Source organism: Phacochoerus africanus, chromosome 15 (assembly GCF_016906955.1).
Source record: "Phacochoerus africanus isolate WHEZ1 chromosome 15, ROS_Pafr_v1, whole genome shotgun sequence".
Taxonomy (NCBI): Eukaryota; Metazoa; Chordata; class Mammalia; order Artiodactyla; family Suidae; genus Phacochoerus; species Phacochoerus africanus.
Genome location: NC_062558.1, coordinates 125,268,609 through 125,288,776, shown reverse-complemented (window position 1 = coordinate 125,288,776; position 20,168 = coordinate 125,268,609). Strand labels below are relative to the sequence as shown.

At 45.1% G+C, this 20,168-nt stretch overlaps 1 protein-coding gene across 4 annotated transcripts in view; it reads left to right on the top strand.

Annotated features, from left to right (window-relative positions):
• LOC125115610 (actin-binding LIM protein 1-like) overlaps positions 1 to 20,168 on the top strand; it is a 226,269-nt gene that overhangs the window by 131,314 nt on the left and 74,787 nt on the right. Inside the window, exon 1 of one of the 4 annotated variants that reach the window (XM_047759835.1) lies at positions 10,337 to 10,799. The exons of 2 other annotated variants lie outside the window; for them this stretch is intronic. In XM_047759835.1, coding sequence (XP_047615791.1) covers positions 10,784 to 10,799 — 16 coding nt within the window. In that variant the 5' untranslated portion in view covers positions 10,337 to 10,783. Of the gene's footprint in view, positions 1 to 10,336; positions 10,800 to 12,769; positions 12,965 to 20,168 lie in introns of those variants that run through there. One more of the 4 variants, XM_047759834.1, reaches the window with a different exon arrangement.

Here is a 20,168-nt window from a genome sequence, read left to right as displayed (position 1 = left end):
GGTCTTTGAATATATCTTTTGCTTCTTAAGTTCTCTACTTCTGGGACTTAAATTTTTCTGACTTCTTTTATTTTGCACACCTATTGTTTTTTTCTCATTGTTTTAGGTGCCTTCTTCTGCATTGATTGAGACTATCTCAAACTTTTTTCTCTGCTAGGAATTAGGTATTTTATCAGTGTCTGCTCTCTTCTTTGATGTTTTGTTTATGATTGTCGATCCTGTCCTGGTCCTCAGTTTCCACTTCTTGTTTCTATAATCTTTTTCTTCCTCTCATTCCATTGTGTCTTCATCTCACTTGTGAACTCTTTTTAAATTTCTTGCACTAATTCAACCTTCTCTGCCCACACTGCTTCACTCTTGTCCCACACAGAAGCCAGAAGGACCCCATGGAAACGACAGTCAGATTATGAACCTTTATCTGCTCAGAGCCTCCAGTGGCTTCCCACACCACTCATAGGAAAGCCGAGGTCCCTGCATGACCGGTAGGGAGGGGCCCAACTCCTCCTCCTCTTTGAGGTCCCTCCTGCTCTCACGTGCCTCCAGCCTTGCTGGCTTCCTCACTTCCTTGAACATATCAGGTCACCTCCCTCCTTAGGACCTTCGTTCACTGTCTGGAGCACTCTTTCCTCATGTAATCACGTGGCTATTCACCCACTTCCTTCGGGTTTACTCACATTGGCTTTTTCTCAAAGGAGCCTTCCTCAGTCACTCACTTAAAACCTTAATTCCTTCTCTCAGCACTCTTTTCTCCAGCCTTGATTTTCTCCATAGGACTTATCACTTCTAATATATATATATATATATATATATATATATATATATATATGGAGAGAGAGAGGGAGGGAGGGAGGGAGTTTACTTATATATTTTATTATATCAACTGCACACACAACTGGAATGTAAGCTCCATCACAGCAAGGATTTTTGTCTATTGTGTTTACAGCACTATCCTAGCACCTAGAACAGTTCCTAGCACTTAGTAAGCACTCGATAAGTATTTTCTAAGGGAGTGAGTGGGCTGAGGACAATAATTGTCTTCCTGGGAAGATTTCCTAACCTCGAAGTCCAGTCTTTCTTGGATGGTTGGCATCACACTGCCTTTTCTCATTTGGCAGCAACGGTCGCATGACCTGGTATCCAGGAAGGGATCTAAATTCTTTGGGGCATGGAACATAAAATTCAGAACATTCAATATTGTCCAAGGGCTCCCTAGCCTAAAATGGCTTTGAAAATTTGAGCTTTACAGTTTTCCAACTTACCGTATTTTGCTGTAAATTGATGAAGCAGTCAGAAACTAAATAACAACCATCATTATTACCTTCCTTGGGCTCCTTCTTGGGTCCAGGCACTGTGTGAGGCACTTTCATTTCATACCGAGCCTTTTTCAGCATCACCCAGCAGCCGGGTACCTAATGTGCAGGGTCCAGTGCAAAAGGAAAATGCAAGACCACTTGTTCAAAATTCAGGAATAAAATGTCGTTAAAGGTACTAAAATATGAAGCTTTTTTTCTTTATTCCACAGACTCTCACCTTGTCATGTGTTTTTATTTGCTATTTAATGTTGTCCTAAATAAAGTAAAATTTTAAGTTGTTGACGTAGATTTTGACCTTTTGTGTTTATATTGTGAAGCGCTCATTTTAAATGCAAATGTGAGCACTGAACTCACTGAATCACTGAAATTGCACAATTTACATGTCATAGATCATTGATGCATATGTATTGCCTTCTTTCCAGAAGAGTCGGAATGCTGCACTCACCCAGCTCAAATGTTTTTATTTCACTTCTTGGATGCAGGTACCTTCTAGCAGCCCTCTCTACCTCTGCCTTACTGATGAGTAAGGGAGGATGGAAAGGGAGCAATAGTCTGTCCTATCTTTCCTTTTGCTTCTAGGTCATCATTTTCAGTGTAAATAGTTGGCTAAATAGGGAAGTAACATAAGCCAGAAAGGCTGTGACAGGGGCCTTGGTCCTTTTCGTTTCCTAGAACACCTTGCCTTCTTTTTTGCATTTGAAGCAAGCATTCTGGTTTGAATGGAAGGAGACCCCTCAGCGCCATGCTTATTCAGTCACAGATGGTAAATGTAATGAACTCCCTTGCATTCACTTTGAATCCCTGAATTCCCATGCATCAGGGTCCACTGGAATTTCGAGTTCAGGGGGCATGGCAGACTCGCATCTTGCACCCATCTCGCCAGCTCGCATGCATGCTCCAAGGTCCCATCAAACCTCGCTTACAAAACACAAGTTCATAGATAAAATTATTATGAATCTTAATGTGACAAGAGCAAAGCATTACACCAAAGTACACAGCCCTACACAACTTCCCAGGCTGTACACCTATGAAACCAACCGTGTCCTCACCACAACCCCATAAGAAGGGCGAATTATTACTGTCAACAGAGGGAAAATAACATGGCCAAGGTTACTGAGCTTGTGGCAGAGCTGGAGTTCAAATCCTGGCTGTTTGATCAAGCTGCCTATGTGGTCAGTTAGCATGATGGAATAACCACAGGGTAGGAGGTAAGACTCCGGGGGTTTGGGCCATTTCCAAATAATTGTGTAACCTCAGACAAGTCTGCCTTAGGACTTTAGTTTTCATCTTACACGTGCATGAAGTTAATGCCTATTTGTCCATACAAGTTATAGTTTTTCACAAGCCAGAGTGTTGGTGACATGGTCCCTTCCGTCTTCGTCCTAAGGACTGGAGAAACTCATGGAGACCTGTGTTGGGTGACAGTTCCAGCCTTCCTAATGGTCGTGCACTTTGCATGCTTTATTTGGTTTCTCCCTCAGATAATGGTTGAAATGTCCAGGAGAATAGGAGAGAAGTCATCTTCTGGGAGTGTCCCAGGTCATAATGAGAGTGAAGCAGACCAATGGAGTTTGTCAACCTTGCAAAAACTCTGTGACCACCCCCACAAAAAGTTTTTTTTTTTTTTTGCTATTTCTTGGGCCGCTCCCGCGGCATATGGAGGTTCCCAGGCTAGGGGTCCAATCGGAGCCGCAGCCACCAGCCTACGCCAGAGCCACAGCAACGCAGGATCTGAGCCGCGTCTGCAACCTACAGCACAGCTCACGGCAACACCAGATCGTTAACCCACTGAGCAAGGGCAGGGACCGAACCTGCAACCTCATGGTTCCTAGTCGGATTCGTTAACCACTGCGCCACGACGGGAACTCCTTTTTTTTTTTTTTTTTTCCCGCAAAAAGTTTTTAATTGTCTCTGTCAACCACAGGAATGCTGTTCCTTGAGGATGATTAGACAGGGTGGACGATTGAATCGCATCTTAAAAGACTTGAGAATGTGGGCAGGGTATGGCATCGTCCCCTGTCTGGCCAAGAATGAGCCCAACAGGCCAAGGTGATGCTCTTCACCTGGCAGGTCCTATCATAAGAAGCCCACCAGCCAGTGTGGGTCGTTTTATACAGACAAGGCAAAATTCAACGTCATTTCCATGGTGCCGAATCTTCTGGAAATCTGGAAGTGCCAAAGAAGTCAACATACATTGAGCATTTCTTGACTCAAAAAATGTGTGTGTGTGTGTGTGTGTGTGTGTGTGTAGTTGGAGACAGGGAAAGGGAGGCTCTTTTATGACCTCTGACCCAGCAAAGCAAAAGGAGGACCTATAGCTCTGGATTTTGACAAACCCCTTATCCAGTTGTTATTAGGATAAAATGAGGTGATAAATGAATAGAAAGAGATGAGAATGATGGCTAACATGTAATAAGCACCCTGTAAATGGCAAAAAAAAAAGTGGTGTTAAGGGTTAGTTATTAAGGAGACTTTGTAAAATGCTCCCTGGTTAAGTTCCTTTCAAGTTGTTTCTCCCCAAGGGGAATTACTTGGCAGATACTTTCAAGCAAACACTAAATTGATTTATATATAAAAGACCACTGAATTTACTTTTTTTTTTTTTTGGACATGCTCATGCAAGAGGAAGTTCTCTGGCTAGGGACTGTACCCCTGCCACAGCAGTGACTGAGCCACAGCAGTGGCAATGCTGGATCCTTAACCCACTGAACCACCAAGGAACTTCAAGACTGAATTTACTTTTAATCTACTTGAATAAGATTTTTTAATCAGCCCTTCCCCTCCTTTATTTGTTTGTTTGTTGTTTATTCATTTATTTATCTTATGTTTTATTGGAATATATTTGACTTACAAAGTTGTGTTAATTTCAGGCATTCGGCAAAGTAAAACAGTTAACATATATCCATATATCCATTCCTTTTCAGATTCTTTTCCCATGTAGGTTACCACGTAGTACTGAGTAAATTTCCCTGTGCTATACAGTAGGTCCCTGTATACCTGTCTATTGTATATATAGTAGTATGTATATATCGATTCCAACCCTGTAGTTTATCCCCACCCCCCCAATGTTTCCCCTTTGGGAAACATAAGTTTGGTTTCAGAATCTTGGAGTCTGTTTCTATTTTCTAAGTTCTGTTGTGTCATTTCTATTAGATTCCACGTATTACTGATCTCATATGATATTTGTCTTTGTCTGACTTCACTGCATATGATCATTTCTAGGTCCATCCCTGTTGCTGCAAATAGCCTTATTCCATTCTTTTTTAAAGCTTTAAATCAGCCTTTTTGATATAAAAATGACTAGCCAGCATTTTAATTTACTGTGGTAAGCCAGTGACATTGATTGCTTGGAATTCATCAAATATCACATTCCTACTTTGTGCCTATCCCTATGTGAATACAGATATTCACATGCAATCCTCTCCCTTGGAGAACCTACAAACTTTTGCAAAAATAGACATGTAAATCCTTCATTGCAGTATAGTCAAGTTCAGAGTGCTGGTGACATTCAGTACTAGAAAGAGGGAGGTTTGGCTATGAAAGGCATCACAGTTCCAAATAATAGGAAATGACATTTTTCTTTCCCAATAACTGTATTTCTCTACCTAGAAAATACTAGGGAAAAAGATAAAGATGATAGAAAATTGTGTGTGTTGGGGGGAATCGCTTTTTTCCCAGTGATTCAGAGCTATTTATGTACTTCTTGTGAACATTTCATGTGCCTGAAATTAGGCAAAAATCCGTGAAATTCTCTGTTCTACCAAAAGACCCTTTGAATTCCAGTCATAGGTTCCCGTACACTTGTAGGAAAGGGACTTGTTTTTACACTCCCTCTGCAGTTCATATCTTTATAGAGAGCTTTAAATAAACCTTGGTAATTCTTCTTAAGCTGCAACCTATTGCTTAGGTCCAAATTCAGCATTAGCTTCTGAGAAGAACTGTAGGGGAGTTCTGGTCACAAATGTAAAATCATTCTACTTTAAGAACTCGTGGAAAAGAACTTTGCCGGGCATCGATTCTGTGAGATTCACATGGAAAAAATCCTGAGAATTCTCTATTGAGGACATGAGAGTAGAATCCAGAAGGCTCAGACATTTAGGAATTTGTCTCAGACTATAGGAAACTTTGGAATCATCACTGCTAATAAATTTTCAGTAAGCTTGCAGCAAAGCTCAGGATGATTGCTGTTTCAGCCAACTGAGAGGACAGAGGTGCATCATTGGCTATACGTATGTTTGTAAATTTCATGTTCCTTCACCTCCTGTGCTGCAGGCCGGAGTGCTAGGCCAGTCAGTGGTCCATCATCACTTAAGGAGCCGGTGCACCTCAAGCCTCATCCTGGCGTACCTGAAGCATCAGACCTCAGATGGGACCGGATGTATGCATTTAAAGCACATTTAGTACTTTTTAAAAGAAATTAGAGTATAGTTGATTTACACTGTTGTGTCAAGTTCTGCTGTACAGCATAGTGACCCAGTCATACATATATATATATTCTCATCTTCCATCATGTTCTACTCCAAGAGACTGGACATAGTTCCCTGTGCTGTACAGCAGGACCTCATTGCTTATCCATTCTAAATGCAATAGTTTGCATCTACCAACCCCAAACTCACTATCCATCCCACTTCCTCCTCACTGCCCCCTGGCAACCATAAGTCTGCTCTCCATGTCCATGATCTGTTTTGTAGATAGTTTCATTTGTGCCATATTTTAGATTCCACATATAAGTGATATCATATGATATTTGCCTTCCTCTTTCTGACCTCACTCAAAATGAGACTCTCTAGTTCCACCCATGTTCCTGCAGATGGCATTATTTTGTCCTTTTTATGGCTTGATAGTAGTCTGTTGTATATACATACCACATCTTCTTAATCAGTTCATCTGTTGATGGACATTTAGGTTGTTTCCATGTCTTGGCTATTGTGAATTGTGCTACAACAAACATAGGGGTGCATGTATCTTTCTGAATTGTAGTTTTGTCTGGATATATGTCCATGATTGGGATTGCTGATCGTATGGTAGTTCTATTTTTTGTTTTCTTCCTCCATAGAGTTTTTATTTTTATCACTTGAAGTCTGCAGACTGAGCTCTTGAGAGTCTAGAAAGCTCTAGACTGAATGAAACCCTCCTTGCCTTCATGGAGCTCACAGGCTTATTGTGGACATGAAGCCATCACTATGGGAAGATAAGCCAGTCTCAAATGGTTTGTGCTACTTAACATGCTATGTGTAGGATGTGTGTGGCTATCATTTTATTGTATTTTCCAGGGACATGTTTAAACAAAGTAATAAACAGACACTTTTTGGGCATGTCAGCTAAAACTGGACATGCACAGACCAACGCAATCCAATTTGGCGGAAGGAGGTGCAGTATGGCTGGAGACACATCATGACAGACTAAAACGCACCCAACGTCTTTTGAACTTAATTCGTAAAGAAATAGGAGTTCCCCTTGTGGCTCAGCAGGTTAAGAACCTGACCAGTATCCATGAGGAGGTGGGTTGGATCTCTGGCCTCGATCAGTGGGTTAAGGATCTGGCATTGCCTTGAGCTGTGGTGTAGGTCGCAGATGCTTGGATCTGGTTTTGCTGTGACTAGCATAGGCCAACAGCTGCAGTTCCAATTCCACCCCTAGCCGGGGAACCTCCATATGCCACAGGTATTGCCCTAAAAAGAAAAGAAAACAAACAAACAAGAAATAGGTAGCTCGGGTTTGAGACTCTCATGACATCACTTTTAAGGTCCATCCTCCCTAGCGTGGCACTGAGAACTCTCCGTGCCCCACCTCCCCGGCCTTAGCTTGAGCCTCCTCTCTCTGCTCCCTGTGACCAGTGAGCTTGATACCTTCTGGCCCCATGACCTCTGCTTGAAATCGTCTTTCCCCCTTTCTTCACTTGGCCACCCCATCTTGACTCTTCACCCCTCCTAGAAACCTCTCCTGAATCTCCAGAGCAGGCTCGGTACTGCCCTGACCTTCCCCTCCCCGAGCAGCTCCTCCAGTCTTAGCACCTTCCTAATTGCATTGAGAGTGGTGTGTAAGCATCTCCTCCACTAGATGGTAAGCATCTCCAGAGCGGTACTTTCTCTCTTCTTGTTTTGCTGCTGCCAGCCCAGTCCCTGGTGTACCGGGGATGCGCCATGAGTGTCTGCAGTGAGGTTGATCAGGGTAAATATGAAATAGAAAGTGAAGAACAAACTCATACTTGAGTTTTCTCTCAGCTGGGCTCTGCTAGAAAGGAATCAGAGCACTATTTTGCCAATGAGTCCAAAGATATTGAGGGATATGTGATGTGGGGAAACTGGGGCGGGGGGGGGATGTCCTGAGATTCCTGCTCCCCTGGATGCTCAGTCCTAGGCAGTCTGTGGCTCTTTAGAAGAGAGAGTGATGAGGTTGCTCGTTTTCTGGTTGTCACATTGCCTTCTTCATTGGCATGGCTTCTATGGAAAATGATGTCCTCTTGAAATTTTGCCAAAAGTAGCCGTATGCCCACAAGGCTTTTCTCTTCTACAAAATGGTTTCTGTCCTTTGGTCACTTGCAGACACCCCTTCTTCATTTTGAGAATGAATGACTGACAAGGAGGCAGTGAGTCAGTTTGGGGGAATAAAACAACAACTGAACTCACGGGTTGGTGTCTATATTATGAGGTCTTATCTCATCTGAGAGGAATGAGATTGAGATAAATTGTTTGCAAAGCCTCTCTAGAAAAAAGAATAAAGAGTCCCACTATCTTATGAGCTATGCATTTTTTTTTCTTCATCTATTTTGATGTACTTCTTGCAGCTTGAACTAGAAAGTAGCAAATATCTATGCTTTGCTTCTTCTCTCAAAGCTCTTGACTATTTGGCCCTGAGGCAAAGAGGGAAAAACAATGTGGTTTTACTCTGCCACATTCCAAAAATAACGTTAGTCATACCCTCTTTGGTTATCCTGAAAGGGCAGAGTGGATGCGTTTATCCTAAAGTCGTGGTGTCTGACTGTTGGGGGGACTTGAGCCATACAACTGTTATTTAGCAACTAAATACTGGTGACTCATTCCCTTTGACTGTGGTGCAGGGAACTTTTTTCCATGGAAAACAGGAGGGGGGAAATCTCTCTGAACTACTGTGTAGTATTTTCCTTTGGAAAAGGCTTCTTGGAAAAATGAATAGGCACCAGCTGTTACTCGGCTGGCTTCGTCCCCAAAGGGGCTGGAGAACCTTCCCCAACCAGGGTTTCTGTACAGTTTAGCCACAAAGGTATACAGGTGGAGACAGAGCTGTAATAAGGGATCCGTTTGCTTCATAAATGGAAATCTCAGGATGAAAAATGGCCACCTTGAGTAAAAGAGAAATTGAACTAATTGCACTTGGAGTGTCTAGGACATTCATGTGTGAGGCGGTGGGGACTAGAAACCCAGTGGTGTTTTATGTTCCATTAGGAAGGAAGGGGAGAGGAAGAGAGAGGCGCAAGCGAGTGCACGGTTCCCTTAGCTTTGCGCTGCACGGCTGAATGACAGGAAAGCCTTGAGGAGAAGTGCCTAAGTGAGGCGCTAATCTATTTATGCAGCAAAAATATAATAAAAGAAATTCACCTGCTCGGCTCACAGCACCAAACTAATTCCAGCTCTCTGAGTTTAATTTTGCTTGTCAGCATCTCCTGGAGGGCTCAGAGGGTGATAGGGGGGGGAAGAGGTAGATGGTGTCATTCTAGCCGTGGATGTGGACATTCAGAGAGGAAAGGGCTTGTCGCCTCCTGCTTCTGAGCCCCACCCATCCCCCTGGACCTGAGGTCTGTGCTGCTCTCATGCTTGGCTCTTATTTATGAATGGAGGCTAGAGAAGCTGCTTAAAGGCTCTTTGGCGCTTACACTCCAGCTGGCCACTGACTTAGGAAAAACAGGACCCTGTGGGGCTGCAGTGGGGGCAGGGAAGACTGTGGGACAAGTTTGCGTCATAGAAAAGGGGACCCAGGGGTTGGAGGGGCCAGAGCCCTTTCTTACAGGCTGAGACGCCCAGACTATTAATAGTAAAGCCCTGAATCACAGATGTAGGAATGTCACAGCTGCTTGAGCTCTGCCACTGTTACCCGCAGAAAACCAGCCAAGAAGACCTGGCCCAGCCCCGCCCAACATCACTGCAGCCATAAACAACCTCGGAGTCAAAGATGAGGCAGGTTGATTGACTTCATTCCTTTCTGTTAGCCCGTCTCTCTTAGACCCAACACCGTTCAATATTTGCAGTAAAACAGTCTAATCCTGGCTGTGCATTCTGGTTCTGAAAGATGTGCTGGCCATCTGCTGCTCTCCCCAGCAGCGGCATCTGCTTTGTGTCTCCTGCTCAGCACTTTTCTCCCACATGGTGGATGTGTGTGTATGTGTGACATGTTTGGGAGACAGGTGCTAGAGTGAGGTGGGTGTTGGCTTGGTGATCCCCCACCCCAAGTCGCCTGCTCCCCAGAGACTCATTGGTGATGCTGGATCAGTCATCAAGGCTTTTTGAAGCCTTGCCACTTGTCAGGCTCTGCCACTCCTTCGGGATCAGGCTGAGGCTGGTGCAGGGGTGCAGGTGTGACTGTGTGCCCCTCACTTTGTGGCTCTAGGGGTGGAGGGTTACTCCTTCACATCTACACAACAGAGGGGGCTTGCCTAGAAAACTCTAAAGAAGCAGGTAGAAGTCGGAATCCTACCTAACTGGATAAGGCAGATTTTTACTTTGATCCAGAACTTGATCCTGGTTGAGGAATTGAATCCTGAATGATCCTCTTCCCAGGCTCCCTCTCATTGTCCCAGTCCACCCATCCCCAAATTCAGGCGGGGGGGGGGGAGATGTGGGGGAGCAGCAGGGCAAATCAAAAGCTATTATTCATTTTTCATTAAAATAGAGCCTCCAGGACCTTAAAAATTGAAGCAAATGAACTTGAAGGAGTCGCTAGCATGATTTTTCTACTAAGGCTAATTGCATGTATTCAGTTGGTCTGAAAGAAGCTGAATGGAGAGCAGCCTTAATAGGAAACTAATATGCTAACGGTTGACTAGTTTTACTTACTGGAACCGTCCGCCACTGTCCCTTGGCCCCCTTCTTCTGGCAATCATTTATCAGACCTGGGAGGGGCCAGGGCTCAGGAGCATTTTGGATGCCCGTTTTCCCTGGTGCGAGGAATGCTACGTGGTGTCAGTGACCAGAGATTAGGACGGTGGAATTTGGCATTTGTTAGAGCGGCAGCTGTAGCGAGTGATTGCTGCCGAAGGGCAGCGTCCCCCAGCAGGGCGCGGCCACCGCTCCGGCGGTGATCGCTGGGGCGGCACCGGAGCTCGGTCCTCGGCGATGGGGGCGGGATTTTAGAAAGAAGTCCCGGACTTCGCGAGTGGATGCAGGGGGCTCTTCCTCGCCGCCTCTGCCGCCGCCGATCTGTTTGCCCAGGGGCGCTCCCACTCCTAGACTTTGTTCCTGTTTCCTTCGCGCTGCTCGCCAAAGGCCCCGGTTGCCATGGTGAAGGAGAAAGGTAATTATAAATATCGATCCCTGTGCATGGCTGCAGAAGTTGGCCTGGTGCTGCAGGGCTTGGCCGCCGAATGGGGGATGATCCATGGAAAGCCGGGCAGACATATTCTTGGTGTGACAATCTGTATTGTCAGGTCCGAGATTCCATAGAATGGAGACTGACTTCATGAAGAACCTTTAAATTTAGCCACGGCGTCGGAAGCACATCCTATTTCTGGAGTGTCAGCCGAGCTCCTGGGCTTGGGTCTCTTTGAAGTGCAATTGCATTTTAAATTTTTGGTTGTGTTTGAGAGTTGCCTTCCTGCCCCGGTCCTAGCTTCCACTCTTCCTCACTTACCACCACCCCAGGCAAAAAGTGAATAAAGACGTGTAATGAATGAAAGGGTCTTTCTACCAGGTGTGTGTTGTGTTGGGACCTGTCCAAGCAGTTGGGACCGGCTGGAAGTTCTAAGCGCGCTGATTTAAAGGTTCCAGGTGTGCCGCTGCAATAACCTGTCCTTTCAGCAGCATCCCTAATCATGCCTCCAGACACCTTAAAGGATGCGTTGCCTGTCAAAGGTGGGAAATCATGTCTTTAAAAGAATGTAAAAAGGGAGAGGGGGGCATGCTGGGCACAGGTGTACCGTGTTTATGCACTGGGCGTGGTCCTGAAATGCAAGTTAAATCTTTTAGAATTGAGTAATAGCTTACTTTTTGAGTTTATCAGGCTATGTAAAAGAGCACAGCAATGTTTGAGTTTAATCATCTAAGTAATATATAAATATATCATAAGAAAGTGAAATGTCACAAGAGACTAGAGCGTGAAAGGGGAAATCCCCTCCCCCTCCCCGTCCACTTCAATTCCCCTTCTCTCTCTAGAGGTATAATTGTTCATTGTTAGTGTGTGTCCTTCTGGACTTTCAAGACAGGAAATTGGATGGATGGATGGATGGATGGATGGATGGATGGATGGATGGATGGATAGAGGGAGGAGGGAGGATTTTTAAAAGGATCATTCTCTGATCGTTTTTCTGCAACTTTTTTTTTTCTCTTAATAATATATCTTAGGGACCTTCACCACATGATTTGATAGGGTGAGTAACCACCATTTAATTTTGCTTTTTGTAAGCTTAGATTTGTTCTGCCGCCTTTTCTGTCTGTGGACATAACTTTTCTCCAAGAACACAGACATCTGCTCTTTTGGAGCTGTCTTCAACATTTCATGGTTTGTCTTTATCTACTTTCTCTTAAAGCTGCTGCAGAGAATAAATGTGAGGTGAACGTGCTGAACTCACATTGATCCGTGTTGCTGGAAACTCCTTTCAGGTTTATTATACTAATGGAGAAATGGGGTCATGACAGCTAACATATTATGGCTGCACCTTAGGACAAAGAAAAACAGCTTCTGCTCTATTCGTTCTGCTCCTGTATATCCTTCTTAAGTCACTGGGTTTGCTTTAGTTTTTCACTAAGTGCTAAGTGAGTGAAATGATTTGGTGTGAATAAAGGTGCTTCTAATAATGTTGCCTCTCTTTTGGGGGTGCTCCCAGGAGCCCTCAGAGTAACAGATAGAGATGTTGACATGTGATAAAGGTCAGATCTCTTCATTTTCACCTCTTCCACAGCTGGAACAACCTGGCTTTCATTTCTGTTGCTAATGGATTTGAGTTTGTTTCCCCGATATGAGTAATTTATGAGTGATTCGATGGGGAATTGCAAAAGCCACTTCGATTGCATTCCCCTGGCTCCATGAAAGCCCCAGACATGCTGTATGTGGGGAATAGACTAGTGGTCCCCAAATAGCAACTCTGTGTGTCACTGCAGACTCCCAAAGGTTGGATTGGCTGGGTTCATGTTTGCTTTACAAGTCAGTAGCCACTCTCTAACTGGAACGCTGTGGACAGGCCACCGAGAGGTCACATACTAGTATTATCTTAGCCCTTAGCCATTGATTAAAGGCTGTTGCTTTTGTATTTTGAGGTCTGTGTCAGTCTGCACTGCTGCCTCCCAGCTTCCTGATTGCACTGACCTCAGCCAACAACAGGGGAAGGCAGGGTTTTTGGCGGGTACACAGGGGCTTCCGTGGAAAGAAAGGAATTTTATCATAGCTTTTAAGTGAGAAGGGCACAGGAGAGCAGGTAGTCCCGGCATTCATCCTAGACATGAGAAAACTGGGCTTCAGAAAGGGTAAGTAAATTGCTTACAATCACATAACGGGTAATTGGACCAAGCTCTCATCCTTTGTGTCCCGTCAGATGTGGCCATGGCTAAGTGTCTGCACTTCCTACAGCGTGTGGATGCCTGCTGGCTCCATCAACTAGATGGAAAGCCTCTCAGAAGCAGCCCTGTGTTTCTGTCTTTAATTTCCCAGTGCAGAGCTTGGTACCCACCCATTGTAGCTTCTCAAAGTTGAAACAAGCTGGCTTCGGAGTTTCTGTTGTGGCTCAGGGGGTTAGGAACCCGACAAAGTGTCTGTGAGGATGTGGGTTCAACCCCTGGTCTTTCTCAGTGGGTTAAGGATCCAGCGTTGGCATAAGCTGCAGCAGCGTAGGTCGCAGATGCCGCTCAGATCCTGTGTTGCTGTGACTGTGGCTATGGCCCACAGTTGCAGCTCTGATTCAACACCTAGCCTGGGGATTTGCATATGCCACAGGTGTGGCCGTGAAAAGGAAAAAAAAGAAAAAAAGAAACAAGCTGGTCTGCTGTCGGAACCCGTGTCTTCTTGTTTCCAAGACTTTTCTAGTCTTCGCCACTTCTTTGTGCTCCCGGAAAGGAACTTTGAGCCTTTAGCTTCTTCCTTCCTCCTGGGGCTGCCACGAGCCACCCTTGAGTGAGCTTGGATCAGGGCGGCATCCATCCTGAAGGGGTGACACAGGTTCCCTGTTGCTCACCCCCCCCCCTTGGAGGTGGGTTCGTTTACACTGGTTTGTGCCACCGGTTTCTCTCTTGAATAAAGTTTCCATGTATCTGTCTGGTTTGGGGTTGATACTGGCCGGAAGGAAAGCTTTGCTGGCAGAGCAGACCTCTGCAGGTGTGGAGTGGCATTTGCCAGCACACTCTGACCCGCATTATCTTCTGTTCGCCTAACCAGGCGCCCGTCCACTTCCAGTTGCAGACGCTTATCGATCCGAGAATCTTGAAATGGTTATTTGTCTGATGTGTTCAAGGGCATCTTACCCTTGCTGCATCTTGTAACAAAGAAACAGGAGAGAGTACGGTGGGTTTATTAGCCAATGTCTGTCTTCCTGAATATACTCTCATCAACCTAAACTCCAGAGCCCACGCTACTCATTTAAAAACTGAAATCATCTCACTTATGTGTGTTCTATTTCAAGTTTTAAAAATAAACCCCAAAGGGATTTATTCTTTCTTTTCATTGGAGAAAACAAGAATAAATACTAGAGATTAAGTTATGTAAACACTCATTTATTTTTGGTTTGTTTGTTTGTTTTGCTTTTTTAAGGGCCGCACCTGCAGCATATGGAGGTTCCCAGGGTAGGGGCTGAATCAGAGCTACAGCTGCTGGCCTCTGCCACAGCCACAGCCATACAGGATCTGAGCCACGTCTGTGACCTACCCTGCAGCTCACGGCAATGGTGGATCCTTAACCCACTGAGCGAGGCCAGGGATTGAACCCACAACCTCATGGTTCCTAGTCAGGTTTGTTTCCACTGAGCCACAGCGGGAATTCTCAACACTCATTTATTTAGTAAGAGAGGCTTATGGTTTGGAAATCACGTGAGGGAAAAAGAATTTAGCAGTGAGGGAGTCACATCAAGGAAAAGAGAGTTCTTCAGCTGAACACATCATTTTTGTTTTGTTTTGTTCAGTTTTCCTGGAAGTTTTCTCCCCCTTGGATGGCCCAGCTTGTTTTTAGGGTAGAGGGGGACCCAATGAACCTCATTCTGGTTTATGCTTAGTGGAGAGATGTTCACCTTACACCTGACATTCAGATGCACGAAACACACACACACACACACACATGCACGCACACACGCACGCATGAGCGGGTGGTAATCTTCTTGCTTGGCAGCTCCTGAGAACAGTGGCATACTGGGTCTCAAACGTGTCCTCAGACTGGCACCAAAGTAATCCTCTCAGGACACTGATGTCATCATATTTCCAGTTCAAAAACCTAAACGAGTGACAAGGTAGAGGTCAAGGCTTCCTGCTGATCATTGAGGATTCTTCCCAAGCCCTGAAATTACTTCCTCCCCACCCCTGTCTAAGCCAGTCTTGTTGTGTTTATTTTTAATGTTATTATTCAACCTGCCAGTTATGGAAAACATACTGAATGGCAGACTTTGTGTTGAAAGCTTTACGTGCACTGTCTCTAATCTTTGAACTGTCAAGGTTGGTGGTACGCCTCTCCTTTCATAGATGAGAAAGAAGAGGCTCACAGCAGTTTAGAAACTTGCCAGAGATCGCTTAGCTAGAGATAGAAGAGCTGACCTTTAACCGAGGCCTCTTGGGCCCCCAAATCTGTGCTAATTGTACTTACTCCCCCCCGCCCTGCCCTGTCCCCCATTATCTTGCTTCTTTGAATAATCATAGGGGTATTTTCCTTCTCCGTCCTCACTCATTGGCCCCCCCCTGCACTGGTGAAAAATGCATACATTCTCCTTTTCTGTGTTTGCCCCAGACCCAACTCAAGTACTGCTTCCTTACAGTGCTTTTCTTTTTTTAAAAAAAAATTTTTGAAGCATTTTATTTTATTAAAGTATAGTTCATTACCAATGTTCCTTCCATTCCCATTGTCCAGCAAGATGACCCAATCATATATGTGTGCATATTCTTTTTTTTTTTTCCATGCTCTCTTCCATCTTTCTTTGCAATGCTTTTCAAAGGCCCATCCCTTCTGTAAATTCTTCTGGAATTATTCTGAGCACCTAAGGAAATACCAGAGAAATTAAACAACAATCCGTCACCTGTACGACTTAAGAAAGAGTGTCCGTCTTACCCTGAGCAGTTGTTGACTTCATCTACAGTCTTATAAAACAACCTTTAGTGTTGCCAACTGTTGCTGCCTCTAATGGTATCTGTCTTTCCCACCCCATCCCACTCCTCCCCAAGCCCACACTCACTCGGACCCCACCCACTCAGACGCAGGCACACTGCCTAATGTAATTGAAACCCGTTTCTGTTCCCTTCTCAGGAAGCCTGAGAACAGATCCTTCTCTGCAGTGTAATAATTCGTCATCCGTGCAAGTCACCCTCCAGGCCCCCTGCTGGGGTATAATAGCTTCTCTTAGATTCTGTTTGCCGGCCCTGCTTCCCAGGTTGATGGCTGATGCCCCACCCCTACCTGCTGCCGCAGTTGTCTAGGCTCTTCATTTTTCCTTATCTTGAAAAGCCTGGGGTTTTTCAAGGGGACCCCGATGACAAGGACATTTCCTAAGTGAGGTCTAAAGGGAAGCTATTGATTAAAGGAGCCACCACGATGCGATGCTTTAAGCGTCAGAATAAATTGTCTTGATTGGTGACTTCGGTTGTGAACTTTGCATCTTTGGAGGAAGGGGAGCTCCACTTTTCTCATCGTATTCCATTTGAGAGGAAGAAAAAAAAAAATCCAAGTGTGATCTTCTCTTATGATTTTATAGTTGAAATAGAACTGCTGTCACCAGGAAGTATGTCTCTGTCCAGCTTATCTTCACCACCAAAGGGCTGTCCGGATGGTGGGATTGCCAAGGCTCAGAAAAAGAACTTCACATGAAAAAATAAATAAATAAAAACAATTCCCTCTGCCACCTACCTACTCACTGATGTCTAAAAATTGTTGATCCAAAGAGGGAGAAAAAAAAAAAAAAAAGACTTTGTTTTCACAATTAGAGTTAAGGCTGAATGTGGAAAGAAATCTGAGAGAAGGAACCCAGTGACTTAAATCTACTCAGAGCTCTTGAGAGTATCTAAGCCAGAGGCTGGGCCGACTTAGAGGTAGTGCTGCCTCTTGTCTCTCTGATGACCTGGTCAGGCGACCAGGAGGGATACAACAACCTGTACTACTTCCCAGAACCCTCTTTATTTTTTTATTTTTTTTCGGTATTTTTGTCCTTTTAGGGCCATACCCATGACATATGGAGGTTCCCAGGCTAGGGGTCTAATCAGAGCTGAGCTGCCAGCCCACTCCAGGGCCATAGCAATGCCAGATCTGAGCCGCATCTGCAACTGCACCACAGCTCATGGCAACGCCTGGATCCTCAAACCACTGAGCGAGGTCAGGGATCGAACCCGCAACCTTATGGTTCCTAGTTGGATTCATTTCGGCTGTGCTACAACGGGAACTCCCCAGAACCCTCTTTTAAAGAACAGCACATTGACTTTCCAAAATCAAGCAGAAGAGACGTCCTAGGTGAGAGTCACTCTGCCGCAAGCAAAATCTTGGCACTGATTCTCTGTGAGGAGGGGGCCCGTCTGTGTCATCATATTCACAAGCCCTGGGAGGGAAGCAAGAGGGTCCTGATGTTGCTTGCATCTCATCTGCTAAAGCCAAAATGCTGAGTGTTTTCCTGGGCCAGCATTAGTGAGTCAGAGGACTTTTCAGAAGGTTCAGTGATGGGTGAGCTGTGCAGGATTTCTTCCCATTGTGGTTGAGCCTGATCCGGGCACACCACCGTAGAAACCAGCCCAGCTTCCTATTTCATTGTGTGTAGGTCTGGTGGTGACTCATACTGGGAGGTATGTTTATCCCAAACTGGCAGGAGCCATGTATTCAAGGGCGAATTTTGTTAGTGGTGGGGAAGGTGGATATTTGTATGCATGACCTCTTTCCTCTGAAACATTGTGTCCACATTGACATAATTCATGCTGTTATGGTCCAGGATGCCCTGGGGGGCTCCAGGGGTGAGTTTCTGTATCCCACTACAATCAAACAAGCTGACTTATTTGAATACTTAACTGTGAAGATGCTGCCTTTCCCTCCCTCCCCTTTCTTTTTAGGGCCACACCCATGGCATATGGAAGTTCCAAGGCTAGGGGTCGAATTGGAGCTGTAGCTGCCAACCTATACCACAGCCACAGCAGTACAGGATCCTTAACCCACTGAGTGAGGCCAGGGATTGAATCGGCATCCTCAGTGATACTAGTTGGGTTCGTTACTTCTGGGCCACGAGGGGAATGCCAATACTGTCTTTCAGGCAAATTAGTGTCTAGGGCAGTGGTTCTCAAATGTTAACAGGCATCAGAACTACCTGGAAGACTTGTAAAAACAGATTTCTGGGAGTTCCCTGGTGGTGCAGTGGGTTAAGGATCCAGCACTGTCACTGCTGTGGCATAGGTTTGATCCCTGGCCTGGGGACTTCCGCATGCCATGGACATAGCATGGATTTGGCATGGATTTCTGAACCCTCTTCCCAAGTTTTGATTCTGTGTAAGTCTGAGGAAGGGCCTGGGGTTCTGCATTTCTAGCAGTTCCCAGGTGATGTTGCTGCTCGTGGCCCAGGGACGACACCATTACTGTCTAGGTAATCCATAGTTTTCGTGGGCAAAATGATCAGCCTTCCAGGCAGACACGTGAGAACTTTTATCTAAGTAACCTTTCCATTCCCTTTGCAAATTTTATCTTGACAAAGGGGAGGCTGAGAGCATGGTTCTCATTCTTACTGTCCTGCAGCATAGAATGAAGCTGTGGTTCATAATAAAGCCGACCTTCTGTGGGACTGGATGAGCCAGGAGACTGCTGTCTGTACAGGACACTGTGTATGCAGAGGGTGGGCATGGGGAAGGAAGTTACAGAGCACCTTTTCCTGGAAGGAGTTGGGGCTCAGCTTGGCTTGGGGAAGGCAGGGACTCAGGGCACATGTGTGCCATTCTGTAACCATCATTCCTGATTCTCCAAGGGTTAGGAGAGTATTTTTTTTGTCTTTTTAGGACTGCACCCACAGGGTATGGAGGTTCCCAGGATAGGGGTTGAACCAGAGCTGCAGCCACCACCCCACACCACAGCCACAGCCACACTCAATCCTTAACCCACTGAAGCGAGGCCAGAGATCGAACCTGTGTCCTCAAGGACACTAGTCCTATTTGTTTCCCCTGAGCCATGATGGGAACTCCTAGGTGAGTATTTTTGCTGAGGTTCAAAGACCTCTTTGGAATCCTTTGGTAAAAGATAGTTTAAGGAGCTCTCCTAGCTCACAAAGGCTACAACCATCTCATTAGTCTTTGAGGAGCTAAAACATGGTGCTAAAAACCTAGAGTGTTTCTAGCTATCTTCATTCTGTTGTTGTTCAACAATTGTTCAGGAATCTCCGTGGCAGCTCAGGGGTGACAAATATCCATGAGGATGTGGGTTCGATCCCTGGCCTTGCTCAGTGGGTTAAGGATCCAATGTTGCGTGTGCTGTGGTGTGGGTCCAGATGTGGCCCAGATCCATTGTTGCTGTGGCTGCGGTGTAGGCTGGCAGCTACAGCTCCGATTTGACTCTTAGCCTGGGAACTTCCATATGCCTCGGATGTGGCCTTTAAAAGACCAAAAAAAAAAAAAAATTTGGTCAACACTCTAGTTGCACCTACAAGTAATAAATGCTGGCGAGAATACTGATTAAAAATAGAGGCAGCACAAGGTGATTAGAAAGGCTACAAACAATATTCTTGTGAGGTTCAAAGGAAGGAAGAATTAATGTTTCAAATAAACAGCAAAGGCTTTACAGAAAAGAGAACATTTAAGATTGGTCTTAAGGGGTTCTGTTAATTTCTTCTGGTTAGTGATGTCATCTAACTTAATTTGTATCCATTACACAGTATCTGCTCCATAGTAAGTGCTCAGTGAATGTTGAATAAACTCACAAGTGGATGAATGATGTGGGGGAGATGGTTATTCTTGTTTAAATGTTTATTTAGAACCTAATAAGAGATAAGCAATCTAGATATAGAAACAAATAAAATGTAGTTCTTGATTGGAAATCACTCACATTCCTAGCAAGGAATATCAACACAGAAATAAATAATTATGATACAGCGTGAAAAGTAATATGGGACTGTGGTGCAGGGAATGGTTAATCCTGCTGGGAGGTCATGGCAGTCTAGGCTTTGAAGGATGAATAGGAGTGCAACAAGTAGATAAAGGGAAAATGAGAGAAAGGTGTTCCAAATGGCAAAACAGAAGCATTGAAGGAAATGCAGGTGGCTAGTTTGGCAGGAAGTACTATTGGTCACATGCTACTGCAGTGACCATGAGGATGGGTCAATGGAGGGCTTTGCAGGTCAGGTTGAGTTGAGGATGGTTAGAACCAGAGGTTGTACATACTGTGTCCTCCAAGGATAATGCAGGTGACCTAAATGAATAGAGATTGGGACAAACTGGACAGCATGGTCCTCTCTAAAGAAGGAGCCACTCTGTTGCTCTGTCCTGTTTCCTACAGACGTAGGTATGGAGGAATGTGGGCTGAGTGTCCAGA